This window comes from Tupaia chinensis, unplaced genomic scaffold (genome assembly GCF_000334495.1).
Source record: "Tupaia chinensis unplaced genomic scaffold, TupChi_1.0 Scaffold000026_1, whole genome shotgun sequence".
In the NCBI taxonomy this organism is placed as follows: Eukaryota; Metazoa; Chordata; class Mammalia; order Scandentia; family Tupaiidae; genus Tupaia; species Tupaia belangeri.
Genome location: NW_006159456.1, coordinates 1,687,379 through 1,705,922, shown reverse-complemented (window position 1 = coordinate 1,705,922; position 18,544 = coordinate 1,687,379). Strand labels below are relative to the sequence as shown.

Here is an 18,544-nt window from a genome sequence, read left to right as displayed (position 1 = left end):
GGTATTTCATGGAAGGAAACTTGCAAGTATTTATTGGGTTTATCTATTTAAATAATTATTTAATTTTGTTTATTATTGTTGTTGTTTTTAATTTACTATAGGACATGTACACTCACCAGAGAGAAACAGAAGGGGAGAGAAGTGAGAAAGCAAGCTGCCAGGTCTAGGACTCAAATCACAGTCAGCCATGTCAGAGTCCAGTGCCTTAACTACTAAACCATTTGCTGGCCCCAAGAGTTTATTATTTTTTTTCCTAAGCAATCCTAGCCTAAAATAAAGAAAAAAATTCTAATTAATAATTCTTGCCTTTAAAATAATTTTATTACTTTTCTAGGGTTCCTCACGTTCAGTTGTGAATATGGAATGGGACAAAATCTGGGCATTTAACAAAAAGGTACATGTATAACTCACAGTCATTTCTTTTCATCTCTAACTCTTGAATAATAAACATGTAGAAGTCATTAGTGTGCTCATGGTAGAGAAAGCATTGTGAAGAATATTACCATTTTGCAGATTATCAGGAAAATGGAATGTTTTCCTTTTTTAAAATATATAAAGAGCATTAAGTCTATTAACTATCCCAACAAGGTGAAAATGCTTGAAACGATCTTGGAATTATAGGTAACAGTGTTAGTTTTTTCCTTAAATTTTTTATAAACACTCTGCATTTCATTTTTCTGCTTTCAAGCTGCGAGCTCTCTGTAAGAAGGTATTACTTAATGCTTTTATTTGCCTTAAACTTAGCTTTTAGCATATTACATGTTATAACCCAAGACGTTATATGGCTTTGAAGCACAATCACATTTATATAAAGTACTTGCTGAAACAAGCCTATTAAAAATACATTATTCCTAGTTTCAAAAATCATGTCCTCTGGTTTTCTTAGTGGGAAGGGAAGACTGACTAACTCCATTATCCTGTTCCCTTATGTACTAAGAGGACATAGAGTTTCAAAATTACGTATTTTATTGAATTGTATTGAAGGTTCATTAATTACAGTTCCTGTGTCTTTAATTCACTCTTGTTTTTGAACTGTTTCTTAACTGAAAGTTAAAATGAGGAATAATTCCTGCATATTGACATTGTTAATAACTAATTGGCAGCAGGTGCTTGGACACTATAATAAGGCAAACTATTAAAATGCCACATTTAAACTATGGTTTCTGTGATTGTGTTCTGTAAGTTCTTTTTGGGGATTGCTGCTTGGTTGTGCAGATGTCTTGCCTCAAAAACTAGTTGCTTGTTTTGCATGCGTAATGAGTTTATTTTATTTAGTCCTTTGTGTTTAATTTTTTGACACGTAAAGGAATTATTAATTGGTTCTTCTGTTGCTGCAGTTACTAATAATAATTATGAGTAAAATTTATAGGCAAACAATATTGCCATACTTTTTATTAACAATTCAATTTTTAACAATTTTAAATTTTAATAGTTTGATATGAACACTTAGTTCGCATATATGAATTGACTTTCACTAGTCACATAGTTCTGTAGGATCCGTTAAAGTGAGCATTGCCCTACTGGTTTTTTTCCTGCCCTGTTCTCTAGTGAAACAACTTCTACCTTGTTTAGTTAATACTATGGCATTTGTTGCCTATATCTCTAAATAAAATATGTGTGTTGCTCCTTTAGTTTTTAGTTTTAGGTGTCATCAATTGACTTCTTTATGATGGAAGATGAGGATTTAAGTCTTTTACTTTTCCTCACAACCATTCGGTTTACGTGTGGTTAGTTGATTTATTTTCACCATCTTTTGCTTACTTCTCTAATTCTGTCTCAGATTCTCCACACGTCTGAATTCCCCATTATTAGGTTCATGTGCCTCAGGTATTCTTTCAGTTTCATCTTGGAGTCCTCTCTGCCAGAGCCGCTTTTGCTGCTTTGATCTGGGCTGGGTTAGTGACCCTGTGGCTTCTGAGGCAAGCTGATTTTTCAGGTGTCTTTCATCATTTTCCTGGAGATTCCCATTCCTGGATCTTCCTTCTTTTTACCTTATTACTTTGGTGTGCTTTTTACCTTATTACTTTGGTACTCTTGTGGCTCCCTCGGAGGGAGTGCATATGATGAAGATTGAGACCTTTGTATATGACCTATTTTTTGTTGTTTTAAATTTTGTCCTCAGATGCATGTGCTCACTGGAGAGAGACACAGAGGGAAAGTGAGAAAGCCCATCCCGGTAGGGGGATGACCACACCACAGTCCCTTTCCCATTCTACTCTCAGGATTTGGGGCATGCATATACACATGCCCTGCATGTTCTTTAAGCCACCAGGTCTGAGCCTTGAACCACAAAGTCAGCTGTGTGGAATCAGCTGCTTTAATCACTATGCCCTTGGCTGATCCTATAACCTGTTGCTTTTTATTTTGAAATCTTATAATGATGTGCCTTGGTGAGGGTCTGAATTCATCTTTGCTCTTTGGAAAAATGTGGGCCTTCCAATACAGACACTCATTCCTTTAGTTCTAGGAGGTTTTTTGTAATTTCTTTTATTTCTTTGTTTTTGTTTGTTTCCCTCTAGTGTTTTATTTCTTCTCTATGGAATACTTATACAGAAGTTGAGCCTCAGGACTTACTTTCTCTCTTCTTTTCCATCTTGCCTTTTGGGTTTGCTTTCTGGTAGATCATCTTCTTTGTTGTTTTTTCTTTTTGTTTGTGTTTTGGTAATATCTCTTCTCTTCAGTTTGTTTATTTTCATTTCTTTCTCTGATGATGTTAAAGGTATTTCCCAGATGTCTGGTTAGCTTTGGTTATCTGCTAATATGTGTGACTGGCAATGCTTTAGAAGCCCTAAGAGTAAAAGTTAGGCTTGTCAGCCAAGCTTCACTGTAGGATGATCTGGTTGGGGAAATTAATTGGAGAACCTCCTTATCAGTACCTTCCTCAGTATCTTCTCTCTCTCAGTTTTCCCAGAGGAGTTTCTTTCAATCACCTGCCTCCAAACAGCATTCAGCTCTCACAAAAACTAACCTTTCTCACGAGAATGAAAACTCACTGGATGTCGTGAGACATCAGTCACCTAGTCATGAGAGTGTCACCTCTGTGATACAGTCACCGTGATCCAGTCATCATCCCCTAAACCTTGTTATCTCCCAGCCTCAAATTCTAAAACATGAAACTTTGGAGAACTAACCATCATCCAAATCATAACACAAGCATTTCTAAACTTGTTTGATCTTAAACATCCTGTGGAATGCTTGTTAAAAGAGATTGCCAGGCTTCCCTTTTAGACTATAGAATCATATCCTTTAGGAGTAAGTGGCCTGAGAATCTGTGCTAATAATAGTTGCCCAAGTGATTATTGTAATTAGTCAAAAGTAGGAAGTAGTCTACGCTTTTTACATATTCTTAAATATATAAGGTCCACAGTTACTTGCTATGGTAGTTATCTATTATCCTAGTTATCTTTGATCACTGCTTTTTGTCATTTGAGGAAACTGAAGCCAGGTTTATTAGTCTTGACACTACTTTCTTCATCCTTTTGATGGAAAAAAATATTGGGTCATCAGGAAAGCTATGGCACATTTTTGCATAGAAAAACACATCATGACTTTCCCAACAACCTAGTAATTTCTATTACTTTATTAAGCTATTCGATTCTACATTTGCTCTTATCTGCATTTTCCTCCCATATGCTTTATGCAGTATCTAAACACTGAAGTTGTGATTGGTCATCATGAATAATTTAATTTGAACAGTGAAGTGAGAAAAATACAACAGCTCCAGAAGGCAGTGCTACTACTATGTTGGAAGTAGAATAGGTTAGAGGTTAATGAGTTTGACTATTCATTGACTCAGTCTGCCAATATTTATTGATTACTTGCATGAACTAGGCCTTTGGTAGATATTAAGAATGCAGTGATCCCTTTACAAAGGGTCTTCAAAAAGTTCATAGAAATGTGTCTCGTAAAAAAATAACCATGCATGGATTTCAGTTATTTTGTACCAGAATAAACTTGTGCTTTAATTCTACTTTCTCATGAACTTTTGAAGAACCCTTCTTTATATATGCCCACGTGCACACACGAATATACATGTATAGCATGTAGACCAGTACAAATACCTTGTTTATACTTTTAATCTATAGAATTGCCTTATTATAGTGACCGATTGCTGTTTTGCTTTTGATGGTGTTGTGTTGTCTAACATTGATTATAGAAAATAAAACCGAAGCACAAATATCCGTATTGCCTTAAAATGAACTTCTCCAACAATGCAAAATTGAGTATAATGTTTATCTGTAGAATAAATTTATAACCCCACAGGATAATTGTCCCTCATCCTTGAATAACCTGATTTTAAAATCATTTTCAAAATATTTCTAATATCATGCTTTAATTGGTTTTTTATTATTCTTGGAAAGGAACTCTAAAGTCCTCAATCTGTCTTGGTTTACAATTTTATTTTTTCCTGTTTCACAGTTAAATATTAAAGAAGAGTTAACAGATAAACCAGACAATTAGTAAATGCAGTAACAAAGAAAGCCAGTTAGTATTCCTGTGCTCCTATTTATTTTATTTATGACATTTTTTTTAATTTCAACATTTTAATACAAGGACATATTTATTGCAGGTTATTGACCCAGTGGCGCCACGATATGTTGCATTACTGAAGAAAGAAGTGATCCCAGTAAATATCCCTGAAGCTCAGGAGGAGATGAAAGAAGTCGCCAAACACCCAAAGGTCACCCTACAGTTTCACCAATGTTTTCCTCTCTATTGAAAGGACCAAGATAATTAAAGGAAAAATGTGCTTTCATGGCAGTAGAACAACCTAGCTTTGTTTTGTTTTGTTTTTATTTTTTAATTTTACCAGAGAGAGATGGAAAGAGGGAGAGAAGAAAAGTGAGAAAGCAAGCTGCCAGTTCCTAGATTCGAACAACAGTCAGTCGTGTGGGAGTCCAGCACCTCACATACCATGCTACCTGCTGGTTCCTTAACATTTATTTTGAAAGGTCTTCCTGCAATTTTTTCTTTTTTAATTCTGCTAGATAAAAGCAGAATTAACATTTGTTTTGTTTGCTTTTTTGCTATAAGAGGGAGAAACAATCACTCCCCAGAGGGGATGGCCATACCACAATCCCTTTTACATTCCTTTCTGGATTTTGGGCACACACTCACTCACCTGACATGTTTTTCAAGCCGCTCGATCTGAAACTATTATAAGACCGCATAGTCGGTCTCTGTGGATCCAGCCTCCTTGACCACCCTGCTACCACCATGCCACTGGCTGGCCCTAAAAGCTGAAATTTAAGAAATACATTATAATTATATTCCTGTATCTCTTTTTCTTCTCCATAAATATTGGAGGCGGGGCCAGTCTTTAAAAAGTTTGTGAAAATTGTGTATTATAAAAAAACTGTACATCTATCTCTGTGTGTGTGTGTGTGTGTGTGTACGCTTTCTTTGAAGTTTGTGTTCTAAAATATGTAACATCACAGTTTCTTGCTATGGTGGTATCTATTGTCCTGTGGTGATCTGTGGTCAGTTCTTACGATTGACTTGATTTTCTCCTTTGCTGCAAAGATAGCAAGTTTCTGAGGGTAGCAAGCAGATTCTGGTTGAAGGGATACTAAGAAATAGTACTGTCTTAGCTCGGAAATCAGTGAATGATTGTTTTAGGCAGGAGGTAATTTTAGGGACAGACTGCCTTATCTAACACTAGCAACTTTAGCAGTCATGTGGGTGATCTAGTGTCAGCACTGGATTTAAACTTATAATTGCTACTCTGAGATTAGTGTGAATTTTTATAATGAGTATGTACTGTTTAAATGCTAAACACAGAATTTGGAATACATTTATGTTAAGTAAGCATTCTCTTCTTATACATCAGTGAACTATTAGCAGTATATGAGCAAAAGTAACTTTTGTTTAGTTAGGGAATAAAATGAATTTTGGGCCATCAGGTGGCATGGTGGTTAAGGCATTGAACTCCCACATGGCTGGCCATGGTTCAAGCTCTGAACTAGGCTGCTTGAAAATCATGCCGGGCACGTCTGCCTGCATGCCCAAATCCTGAGAGGAGAGTGAAGGAGAAGGAATTGCAGCAGAGCCATCCCCCAGGAGGGATGATTTATCACTTGCTCTCTCTCTCTCTCCAGAAAGTGAATGTACCCTGTGGCAGAAACCTAAAAAGAAAAATAAATAAAATGAATCACTATGAATTTGCATATTTTATTCAGTAAGTTGTTGCTTGAACCAACACTGTCCTTTTTCTTTTGTCAATCAGAATCCTGATGTTGGCTTGAAGCCTGTGTGGTACAGTTCCAGAGTTTTCATTGAAGGTGCTGATGCGGAGACGTTTTCAGAGGGTGAAATGGTAACATTTATAAATTGGGGCAACATCAACATTACGAAAATACACAAGTAAGAACTTTTTGTTTGTTTTCAAATAAGTATGGAAGAAAAGCCATTTTTATTGTTTAATTATTAAACATTACCTAATTCAGACCCATCTATGTTTCAGTTTGCTAATAGTCTATCAGGGTATCTTCTCCTGGTGATATTCATAATTACTGCATCTATACATAAACAGTAGTCTCATGCTGTAAAGCCCTTCTATCACCTAATTTGTCTTTATACAGTTGCCTGGTCAAGGCATCCTTTGGGCAGAATTTGTATATGTAGCGTAATCATTAAAATTTACTTTAAAATTGATTGGTTAAAGATAAATTTGTCTTTCTGGTGACTATAGTATACTTATTAATTTGATTTTTTGTATTATATACCTGGAATATAGTATGTTTAATACTGATTTATATGAACTCATGAACTTTATTAAGCATTGTATATGGTTACGTTCATTGTTAAATTTTTTTAAGAGAGGTTTTTGCTATCGGGTGTATATGCTCACCAGAGAGACAGAAAGAAATAGACGGAAAATGAAAGATCATCCCCTGCCCCCCAGGAGGGATGGTCACACTGCAGTCAGTCCCTTTGTTCTCCAATCGGGATCTTGGGTTCACATGAGCCCAGCATGAGTTTTAAGCTGCCGGGACCACGACTTGAACCATGGTTGACTACATGGGAGTTCAGTGACATAACCATTACACCATCTGCTGGTCCCCATTGTTAAATGTTTTTAAATATAGTATTTAGGGCCAGCAGGTGGCGTGGTGATTAAGGCGCTGGAGTCCTCTCTGTCTCTCTGTGGTGGATACACATGCCTTATAGCAAATTTAATAATAATAATAATGAATAAAATAGTTAATATTATTGTTAAAAATAGTTAATATTATTATTTAAAATAATATTTATTTTAAAAATAAATATAGTATTTTACATTTTAAAATACTTAATTCAGGTGGCTTTCAATGAGTAAATATGTTCATGTTCTTTATCAAATATATTTGGATCTTTTCCTAGTTGATTAATATCTTGATAGCAGGGGATTTATTTTATTCATCTATTAACTAATATATGTATATTAAAAGCTCAAATAAATGTTTCATTAGGAATTTTACCAAAGAAAATACCTTATGTGTTCATTTCAAAATAAAATAATTATTTCATGTAATTACTACAGAATAATATAGTACATTGATAGCATTATGTTTATTTTCTTTGTATACTTTTCAATTTATATTTAGAAACACAGATGGAAAAATTGTATCTCTTGATGCAAAATTGAATTTGGAGAACAAAGACTACAAGAAAACCACGAAGATCACTTGGCTTGCAGAGACTACACATGCTCTTCCCATTCCGGCAATCTGTGTCACTTATGAGCACTTGATCACAAAGCCAGTGCTGGGAAAAGATGAGGATTTTAAGCAGTATGTCAACAAGAACAGTAAGGTAGCCTTCTGAAAGAAATCATATTTTATCTTTCTTGGTTATGAACTTTTCTTAGACCTGGCAGGTTGAAAAACATTGCCAAGAAAAAAAAAAAGAAAGAAAGAAAAACACGTCGCCACGTGCATGCACATGCACATGTCCAAACTCCTGAAAGACAGAGAAATGAAGAATTGGGACTGAGGTTTGGCCACGCCTTTCTTGGTTATGAACTTTTCTTTATAATTTGAAAAATTAATTTCAGATACTCAGTTTTTCAAATAAAATGAAAAAGATCTGTAGAATTTTGTTTAACTAAAGGATACAAGTAATGCTTTTCTTTTACAGGTTAGATAGAAAGTAAAGCACAGTGACCTTATGTGGCTTGCATTAGGACGCACAGGGAATGATAGAGCTCGCTCCAGAACCCTTGTACTGAAACACTGTACCTTTCTGCTAATTCTATTATGTACTTCTTGCATTGTATTTAATATTTATGGTGTTGAAATTATTATTTATTTCTGTGGAAGTACTAATTAGGTTACTTGAAAGGTTTCTTGAAGCCAGTTTGGAAATACTAACTTCTAAAAATGTCATAAATGGAATCATCATTTGTTTTAATACTTCATTGTGTCAGTGTGTGCACTTAAGTAGTAGACTGTTTAACACATTTATCTAAAATGTAAATATTTTAGCTCCTAAAAGAACAGCTTGCATTTTAGAATTGTTTTAATGCTCTGACTTAGAAAAAGCTTAACTTGGACTTATTATCTTTACAGCATGAAGAGCTAATGCTAGGGGACCCCTGCCTTAAGACCTTGAAGAAAGGAGATATTATACAACTCCAGAGAAGAGGGTTTTTCATATGTGATCAACCTTATGAACCTGTTAGGTAAATAAATGTAACTGAACATCTCAGTGAAAAGGTTTAAACTTCTTCAACTGTATATTTTTTATTTTATTTTTTACTCAATATATTTTCTAATTTGCCAGACTTGCCTGAAAGAGACAAAAAGAAACAGTGGAAGAAAGCACTCCCCCAGAGGCGTGGCCAAACCTCAGTCCCAATTCTTCATTTCTCTGTCTTTCAGGAGTTTGGACATGTGCATGTGCATGCACGTGGCGACGTGTTTTTCTTTCTTTTTTTTTTTTCTTGGCAATATGTTTTTCAACCTGCCAGGTCTAAGACTGGAACTGTGCAGTCAGCCATGTGGGCTATGGTCCTTTTACCAATAAGCCATTGAGTTTATCCCTGAATAATATTTAAAATTGAACTTTCACTGGAATATTATTCTTGAGAATTCTGTTCAGTTTAATTTGTCTACATTTACTATTTCAGGCTAAGTAATTTACTTTAGTAAGTGATACTTACTTTGAGACAACATAATATGCACTGAACATTAATAAATTATTAATGACTTTCTTTTTTTTGGGAGAGGTTTTTGCTATAGGGCGCATACGCTCGCCAGAAAAACAGGGAGGGACAGAAAGCGAGAAATCACCCCCTAAGGGGATGGCCACACTACAATCCATTTTCCTCTTTAGATCTTGGGCACACACGCACACGTGCCCAGCGTGAGTTTAAGCCAACGGGTCCAGGACTCGAACCACAGTTGACTACGTGGGAGTCCAGTGATGTAGTCATTATGCTATCAGCTGGCCCCAATAAATTATTAATTTCTAAAACTAAACCATTGGGTAATTTTTACATAGCCTGCATATGAAGAAAAAAATATATCATCTTATCTTTGGTTGAAAAAAAATTTTTTTTAATTATTTTACCTTGGGGCATATGCACTTGCCAGAGATAGTGAGAGGGATAGTAAGACATCACCCCAGGAGGATGACTGTGCCTTTTATTGATTTATTTTTTAGGTTTTTGCCATAGGGTGTGTATGCTCACCACAGAGAGACAAAGACAGAGGGAAAGTGAGTAATCACCCCCCCGGGAGGATAGCCACACTGCAGTCCCTTCTCTGTTCTCCTCTTGAGATTTTTGGTATGCAAACACAGGCACCCGTGTGTGTTTAAAGCCATCAGGTCCAGTTCTCAAGCTGTAGTCAGCCATTTGGAAGTCCAGCCCCTTAACCACCATGCCACTGCTGGCTCCTCTATCTGCCTTTTAGATGTCTTGGAAAAGATGTCTTTTCAGTGCCTCAAATTCAGCATGTTCAAAATGCCAAGTTCCTAGGTATCCTCTTACTTGTTCTTCTCCCTCACCCCTTACTCCAGTCAGTAAGCTCCTGGTTTGCACTGTCTAGTCCACCACTATGGATTCACTGCTCTGTCTTACTTCTGGCCCTTAATATTACTACATTGAGTGCCAAAACAGTTTCTGGGATGTCTCTTTACTCCAGTGTTGTCCTTTTCCAAGAACAACAGGTAGTTTTCACATGGCTGCTGGTTTAAAATTTCCTAAGTAATAACTGTGTCACATTTTTCTCAGGATTATCAAAGTTCTTGTTAGTTTCAGAAGTAATAGATAAAGGATAGAAGATTACTTTTTGGTGTGATACAATTTGTTTTTTTGTTTTTGTGTTTTGGTGATACAAATTTTCTAAGACTAGGTTTTGGTCATGATTACACATTCTTATATAAACTACTGAATTGTATACTTTCTTCTTTTTTTTTTAGAGAAGTTTTTGCTATAGGGCGCATGCGCTTGCCAGAAAGACAGAGAGACAGAAAGCGAGAAATCACCCCCAGGTGGGGATGGCCTTGCCACAATTTCTTCTCCTCCATTCTCCTCTCAGGATCTTGGGCACACACACATACACACGCCCAGGGTGAGTTTAAGCTGCCGGGTCCGGGACTCAAACCGTGGTCAACTATGTGGGATTCCAGTGACATAATGGCTGGTCCCTAAACTTTCTTATTTTAAAAAAATATTTATTGAATTCCATTTATTATTATTATCTAATTTGACCAGAAAGAGACAGAGACAGAAAATGAGAAAGCAAGCCTCCATGTCCAGGATTCAAACCATGGTCGGCCATGTGGGAGCCCAGCACCTTAAACACCATGCCACCTGTCAGCCCTGAATTGTATACTTTTAAAGAATGAATTTTATTCCAGTAAAGCTGTTATTAAAAAATATCAAAAAGATAGGACCGTATTTTTACTAAATTATTACTCTCTTTATTTTTTACTTTGTAGCTGTTGTCAAGAGTATTTGCAGAAATCTTTTGCTAATGAATGGTCTTGGGCAGTGGGTTATTAGAAAATCTTACTGAATAAATGTTTTATAGACATTCTTCTGCTTATTGGCAAATTAATTTGGTATGTAGAACCAATTCCTTTTTTTTTTATATAACATTTATTTACTTATTTATTTTATTAGAGAGAGACAGGATAGGGTTTTTGCACACCACAGTCTCCCCTAGCCTCCCAGCCAGCCAGTATAATGGACATGTGTAGGCACTTCCAGTGTTAGTGTCTTCAGGTTGACTCAGGATCTGAACCTGGGACTCGCATATGGCTCTAGCAGCATGCAGAGATGCCCTACACCTGTGTCATTGCAGTCAGGGGTGCATTTCCTTTAAGTGAAGAACAGAACATTTACTAATGCCATTTCTAGCGGCAAGTAGAGTAGATGTACTTTTGCTCTTGGGCTTACCTTTTTCATATTTATGGAAGTTGGTAACGTAGAAATTCATGATTCAGATGGTCAGTTTTCAATTTGAATGTTTACTGTTCTTGTGCTACTCTGAAGAGCCTCTGATTTGGATAGTAAGAGAATAGACTTTTTATTTATATCTGAAAAGCATTAACTTAGCACAGTTGAATTTAGGTAGCAATTCAATTTTGTTATTCAGGTGATCTTATTCAAATAAAGTTTTCTGTTTCTTCATTTTGTGTTTTTTAGCCCATACAGTTGCAAAGAAGCCCCTTGCATTCTGATATACATCCCTGATGGGCACACAAAGGAAATGCCAACATCTGGGTCAAAGGAAAAGACCAAAGTAGAAACAAAAAATGAGGTAAACATTGACTTTTATGGATAAGCCTGTAATCAATATCTTTCTCTCCTAGGGTTTAGAGTGTGAGTGAGTGTGTGTGTGTGTGTGTGTGTGTGTTGGTCAGAGGGCATGTGCACTAGCCAGAGAGAGAGAGAGAAAAGTACCCCCACAAAGGGGTGTGGTCACACTCTGCCATCCTTTCTTCACTATTTCTCCAGCCTGTCAAGATTTGAGGTATGTACACACACATGCCTGGCATGCCTTTCAAGTTGCCAGGACTAGGACTCAAACCTCTATGGGCCATGTGGGATCCAGCTCCCTTAATTTCTAAGCTATGGGATCAGCCCTAGAATATATTTCTTCACAAATGTTTACCTTTTTTTTTCATCTATTTTTAATTTTTATTTAATCATACATCCATACAGTTTTCCAAAGCATGCATACAGTACATGTTAGTTAAGTAAAAAATGCTGATATCACCATATATATATAATTTTCAGCAGATAACTTTACATTCTTCTATTAAATGTTCTTTCCCTGACCCATCCCTCACACCTGCCATCCTCCTATATAGTCCAGCCATCCTGTCTTGTATAGTCTCTGGTATCTATATCTCCTCTCCCTGCTATTATATCTTCTAATCTTTTAATTTTTGCCACAGAGTGTAGACATTCAGTATGTTTAGTGGTGATATACAGTGTTGGTCTTTTATAGTCTGGCTTGCTTTGCTTAGCATTAAATCGTCTATATTCATCCACTTTGAATCAGATGATAAAGTTTCATCATTACTTATGGCTGAGCGGTATTCTATAGTGTATATATGCCACAGTTTTTCAACCCAGTCATTCATTATTGGGTATTTAGGTTGATTCCATTTCTTAGCAACTGTGAGTAATGTTCAAGTGCAATAAACCTGGATGTTCAAGTGTCTTTCTGAGTGAATGTTTTCGTATCCTTCAGTAAATACCCAGCAGTGGTATTTGTTGGTCATATGGTAGTTCTATTTGTAGATTTTTGAGGGATCTCCATATTGTTTTCCACAGTAGCTGTATTTATTTACATTCCCACTGAAAGTGTTGGTTATCTTTCTTATTACTGGGACTGAAGCAGACAATAACTCTTAACTTTTCCTGTTTTCATTGTTTTGTCATGTAAGATTTTAAAACATCTTGCAGAATGAGTTTAAAAATTTTAAGTTTATTGGGGCCAGCAGGTGGCATAGTGGATTCCCACATGGCTGACCATGGCTCAAGGATTTCAGTAGGGAGCATTCTAGACAGAAGACAGCATGGCATTGTTAAGAAAAATAGTATTCTTAACACTATCCAGGGATGATTTCAGTAAACGTATCTCCAGGTTTATTGTATGCGTTATATATGGACATAATACTATCGATTTATAATTTTACACAGAACTATCCCACCATGAAGAATGATATAGTATTGTATAGAAACTCATATCTTATCAAGAGTTATAAGAAATGTATTTAGATACAGCTCATCTTTCAAAAAAAAATAATGATATTTAATGCTTTTGATACTCACTTTTTCTTAACCTCTGTGACCAAGGTCTTTACACAGATTTATTACTTTTTAACTTTCCCATTTAATTTTCCCATTTCCCAAATTTAAAAATTTTTATTCCCCAATAGGTTAATACAGTTACCTCTCTGTTGCAGTAAGGAATCAGCCTAAATAACCAGTTCAAGGCTGCAGAGCTAATATGTGATAGAGCAGTAATGGATGCATCGTAATTCCTTACTGCCCGAACGATGAAGATTTAGGGTGTTTCCAGGTTTTCCTGTGATTAAAACACTCCAGTGAATATCTATGTACCTTCCACCTTTGTTTACTTCTGTCATTTTTTGTTAGAAATTTTTAGGAGTGAAATTATTCATTTTAGCTTTTTAAAGGATTGAAATTTAAAATTTTTATTTTTAATTTGAAACATTATAAAACAATCAGTATGATATAACTTCATGGGAAGACACTTAGCATTAATTAATTATTTTACTTTTGGTTTTCTGCCTTGGTAGACAACTCCTCTTTTTAAGGGAAGACCAGCACCTTCTCTGAATAATACTTGTGCTACATCTGAGGATTCCTTGGTTCTTTATAACAGAGTGGCTGCTCAAGGGGATGTGGTCCGTGAATTAAAAACGAAGAAAGCAGCAAAGGAAGATATAGACGCAGCTGTAAAACAGCTTTTAGCTTTGAAAGCTGAATTTAAGGAGAAAACTGGCCAGGAATACAAACCTGGAAATCCTCCTGCTGCAGTAGTAGAGAATATTTCTTCTAAATCATCAAGTATTCTGGAAAGTAAATCTCTCTATGATGAAGTTGCTGCACAAGGGGAAGTGGTTCGTAAGCTGAAAGCTGAAAAAGCCCCTAAGGTAAGTGTGTTGGAGAGTCACGACCACATTGTAAGTGAGCATGTGAGTTCAGACTGCTTGGGGTAGTATCACCTTCTCGTAAAACAAATCATTTAAACACTGTCTGGATGAATATTTTGGCATAACAGTCAACATTTACTGATACCCATTATGTGCCAAACTCAAAGCACATAAATAAACACCTCACAATCTAGGTTTGGTAGTTGATGGGGGGAAAGCATACAGACTCATTGTAATTTTATGTGGTGTGTTTAAGTTGCTTTGAGACCTCTGTGTGGTCATTAAGTAGCAGGAAAGGAGGGAAAAAAAAATAAAGATACAGTATTTAAAATAGTCCAGAAAGAGAAAAGGCTTTTTATGGGTGAAAGTTCAGAGGAAGGCACTCTTAAGTGCAGAGTTGTGCTCCTCAAGCGTGGTAAGGCATCAGAATTATTGGAGGGCTTGCTGGGCCCCAGCCCTGAACTTCAGTAAGTCCAGAATATGCAGAAAATATTCACTGCCAAAAAGTCATTCACATGCTGCTCATGCTGTTGGCCAAGGAATTGTGCTTTGAGCTACTCGTGTAGAGGGTAATACAAAGGCAGAAAGGTGGGAAGTGCCTGCAATATCAGGGAGTCATAAATGGGTTGTCCAGAGGTTTTTGAACAGTGATTATCTCAGACTCTTCATAGAGGCACTTTCATAGATTTTGATGAGTGTGACTATTTCAGCATGCATTTACTAAAAATAGGTGCAGGTCAGATTTGCCTTGCAGGCCATGCTTTACTAGCCTGTACTGTGGAGTCTAAAGTGTCACCATATTTCATAAAGCTGTTACCTTTTTTGGTTCCCATTTCAAGCAGTACTATACTTTCATGTTCAGAACATTACACAGTAGCTGAATTTAGGTCCCTGGAGGTTGAGTGTCTATAGAAGTCATATAAGCTCTGTGCTCCTTTCCACATACTTTGCCCTCTACATTTCTTCATCTGGTAACCTGGCTGTAATTATTCCTTGTATTTTAGCAGCTGGTAACCTGGCTGTAATTATTCCTTGTATTAGAATAATTCAGCACTGTGACTGGGTTTCTGCTAGCAGACTTTTACAGTGTTGCACTCTCCTTCCCTTAGTTGGAAGGATTTCCTGTTCTGATTACCATTTACCTCCTACCCCAGCAAACTGAGCAACTCTGCTTTGTGGTGGTCATTATTACTGATGCTTATAGGTATGAGGTTCTCAGATATGCTAGTAACAAACAAAGGTGAGTGACTAGTAACATAGCTAGACACAGTAAAGTTCGAAAAAAAGGTTCTTTCATTAAGAATTGAGATATCTTCGCCATTGCGATAGATTTTATTCTTACTGTTCTTTGGTTCAATGTTTACTATATTTACCTCTTTCATGAGAGAGGGAGGGAGGGTAGGTGAGAGAGAGAGAAACCCATGGCAGGATCTTCCCTTGTCACAGTCATGCCCATCCCTACACATACACATACCACTTCCAGACCCTCCAGCCAGGATCCTAGCCCCCCTGTTTAGCCTAGTTTGCTTAGGTAAACCCAGAGAACAGACCGTGGGCCTTCCCACTTGGCTCTTGTATTCCACAGTGGTGCCCCACCACTCATGCCACCATGGCTGGATCAGTTCTTACCATTTTAAATTGATAGCATTCTAAGTTTTTATTTTCATTAAAGTCTCTCAGATGGCCAGCCAGTATGGTTAAGGTGGCTGGATCCTACATGGCCAACTGCACAGAGTCCCAGACCTGATGGCTTGAAAAAAACACTGGGTACATGCACATATGTGCCCCAAATCATGAAAGCAGAATGGAGGAGAAGGGATTGCAGCATAAGTACCCCCCATGGGGAGTGCTTTCTCACCTTCATTCGGTCTCTCTCTGGCGAGTACGGGAGCTCTTTAGCAAATTGGAAAAAAAGGATTTCCTCCTTCCTGTAGAGAAATGTTTCCATCTAATAACTGCTTCAAAAAAGGCTGCTTTTAGGTACTTTTCATTGTAAACGTAACCAGATCAGTTCTCTTCCATTTTCTCATTTTTTCTTTTTCTTTTTCTTTTTTTTTGGAGAGGTTTTTGCTATAGGGCACATGCGCTCGCCAGAAAGACAGAGAGACAGAAAATAAGAAATCATCCCCAGGGTGGATGACCACACCGCAATCCCTTCTCCTCCGTTCTCCTTTCGGGATCTTGGGCATGCACGCACATGTGCTTGGTATGAGTTTAAGCCACCAGGTCCATGTCAACTACATGGGAGTCCAGCAACATAGCCATTACGCCAACTGCTGGTCCCTCATTTTCTCCTTTTTTTAAACCTCCTAATTGTCAGTAATAATTTTAAGGTCACTTTAACTTACTTAAAATACTCATATTAAAGTTAAATTAAAACCTTTTAGGGGTACCAGCAGATAGCATAGTGGCTACTCCCATGTAGTCAACTGTGGTTCGAGTCCTGGACCTGGTGACTTAAACTCACACTGGGTACATGCACATGTGTGCCCAAGATCCCAAGAGGAAAATGGAGGAGAAAGGGTTGCAGTGTGGCCATCCTCCCTGGGGGGGTGTGATTTCTTGCTTTCTGTCTCTCTTTCTGGTGAGCGCACACACCCTATAGCACCTTATACAAAAAAAAGCCTCTCAAAAAAAAAAAAAAAAGTCCTTCTAGGTTCTTAGACGGTTCTTGAAAGAATTAGAGGGCTGGCAGGTGGCATGGTGGTTAAGGGTGCTGGACTCCTACAGAGCTGACTGTGGCTTGAGTCGTAGACCTGGTGGCTTGCTTTTTTGCTTTCCCTCTCTGCCCCACTCTGGTCAAATAAAACTAAATAAACAAACAAACAAATAAATTTAAATAAAATAATTCTTACAGAAAACTAGAACTGTAGATATAAAAGATGGCTCCCATATGCCCAACCACGGTTCGCGTCTCAGACCTGATGGCTTGCTTTCTCACTTTCCCTCTCTCTTTGTCCCTGTCTGGTCACATTAAAATAAATTAATTTAGTAATTCTTTAGAACAAAAGAAGATAATGACTGTCATTTTATGATGCATTTGCTCTGTGCTAGACATCATTTTAAGTGTTACTTAACTCTCAGAACAACCCTTATATATTTTGCAGAAGAAAGTTACATAGTAAGTGTAACTTACACAGTTACACAGTAAGTAGTAGAGCTAGTTTTTATATATATGTGTGTGTGTATATATGTTTATTGACAGGAAACAGAGAGAGGGAGAGTGAGAAAGCAAGCCACCAGGTCTGGGAGTCGAACCGTGGTTGGCCATGTGGGAGTCCAGAGCCTCAACTACCAACCACTTGCTGGCCGCAGTAGTAGAACCAGTATTTGAATCTCCAGTTTGTTTCAGAGACTATGATGCTAATCGCTGTGATTTGCGTAACATTATAAAAGCTATAAGGCAGTGACTTAATTTTAATTCTACTTATTCACCATCAAAATTCGTTATTCTTGTTGAGAGATTTTTGCCATAGGGTGTGTGCATTCTCTGGATGGACAGTGAGAAATTGTGATAGGCAGGTAGCTAGTAATAAGCCGGCAACCCTAGGCAAATAACAGAAAGACATATGCCACGTCAGTCACGTGCCATGTCAATCACAACTTATCAGGAGTTACAACCAGCCCTCTATGAAAATGCCTTCTTCCCACCCAGTGCCACGGTACCACTTCCTTTGTACCTGAGGAAGATACATAGGGATGATTGTAAGTTTCCCTCTTATCATTCCTCATGAATATGAAAAGACCCAACCAGACATTTTGTTCAACATCCTGATTCCCATTGGGGCAATAAACTAATCAGGTAGTTCATCCTAATTAGGATGCTCTTACCATATTGCTCACACTGGCAGTTACGTAATAAAATTCTTTACCTGTGAGAGAGCTGCAGGGCAGGAACCCCCGCCCCAGTGAATTCAAACAAAACACATGGTATGACAGACCTCCCACTGTTAAATATTCATTATCACCTCTGGTAATAAAAAATAACACCTAACCAGTTCCAAAGCAGTTGCTACCTACAGCCTGCCCCCATCCAAAAAAGTCTTTTGGGTATACTTCTCTTCTAAAATCTTTCTGTCCTATTAAATTCTCTTTTCTGCCCACTTTCATCGAGGTTGTGGCTATATTTTGCACTTTAGGGATAGGTCTCTAATTTTATTGATCTGGACCCAAAGGACCAAGGATTTTATACAGTGCAACTCAGTACTCCCATCCTATGACAAAATTACCTCCTGGGGGGATGGCCACACCACAGTCTGTTCTCCATTCTTTTTTTTTTGAGATTTTGGGCATGCACGCAGATGCCCCCGGTGTGAGTTTCAGGCTGTCAGGTCCAGGACTTGAATTGTGGTTGACTGTGGGAGTCTATTGACATAACCATTATGCCATCTGCTGGTCCCCAAAATCGCTTTTCAAAAAGATC

General features: G+C 37.4%; 1 protein-coding gene across 1 annotated transcript in view; it reads left to right on the top strand.

Moving 5' to 3' along the window:
* The window catches only part of EPRS1 (glutamyl-prolyl-tRNA synthetase 1), a 74,087-nt gene that overhangs the window by 30,762 nt on the left and 24,781 nt on the right, over positions 1-18,544 (top strand). Inside the window, exons 12-18 of the mRNA XM_006140236.3 lie at positions 335-394; positions 4,571-4,681; positions 6,227-6,363; positions 7,587-7,794; positions 8,550-8,662; positions 11,636-11,750; positions 13,765-14,121. Coding sequence (XP_006140298.1) covers positions 335-394; positions 4,571-4,681; positions 6,227-6,363; positions 7,587-7,794; positions 8,550-8,662; positions 11,636-11,750; positions 13,765-14,121 — 1,101 coding nt within the window. The remainder of the gene's footprint in view (positions 1-334; positions 395-4,570; positions 4,682-6,226; positions 6,364-7,586; positions 7,795-8,549; positions 8,663-11,635; positions 11,751-13,764; positions 14,122-18,544) is intronic.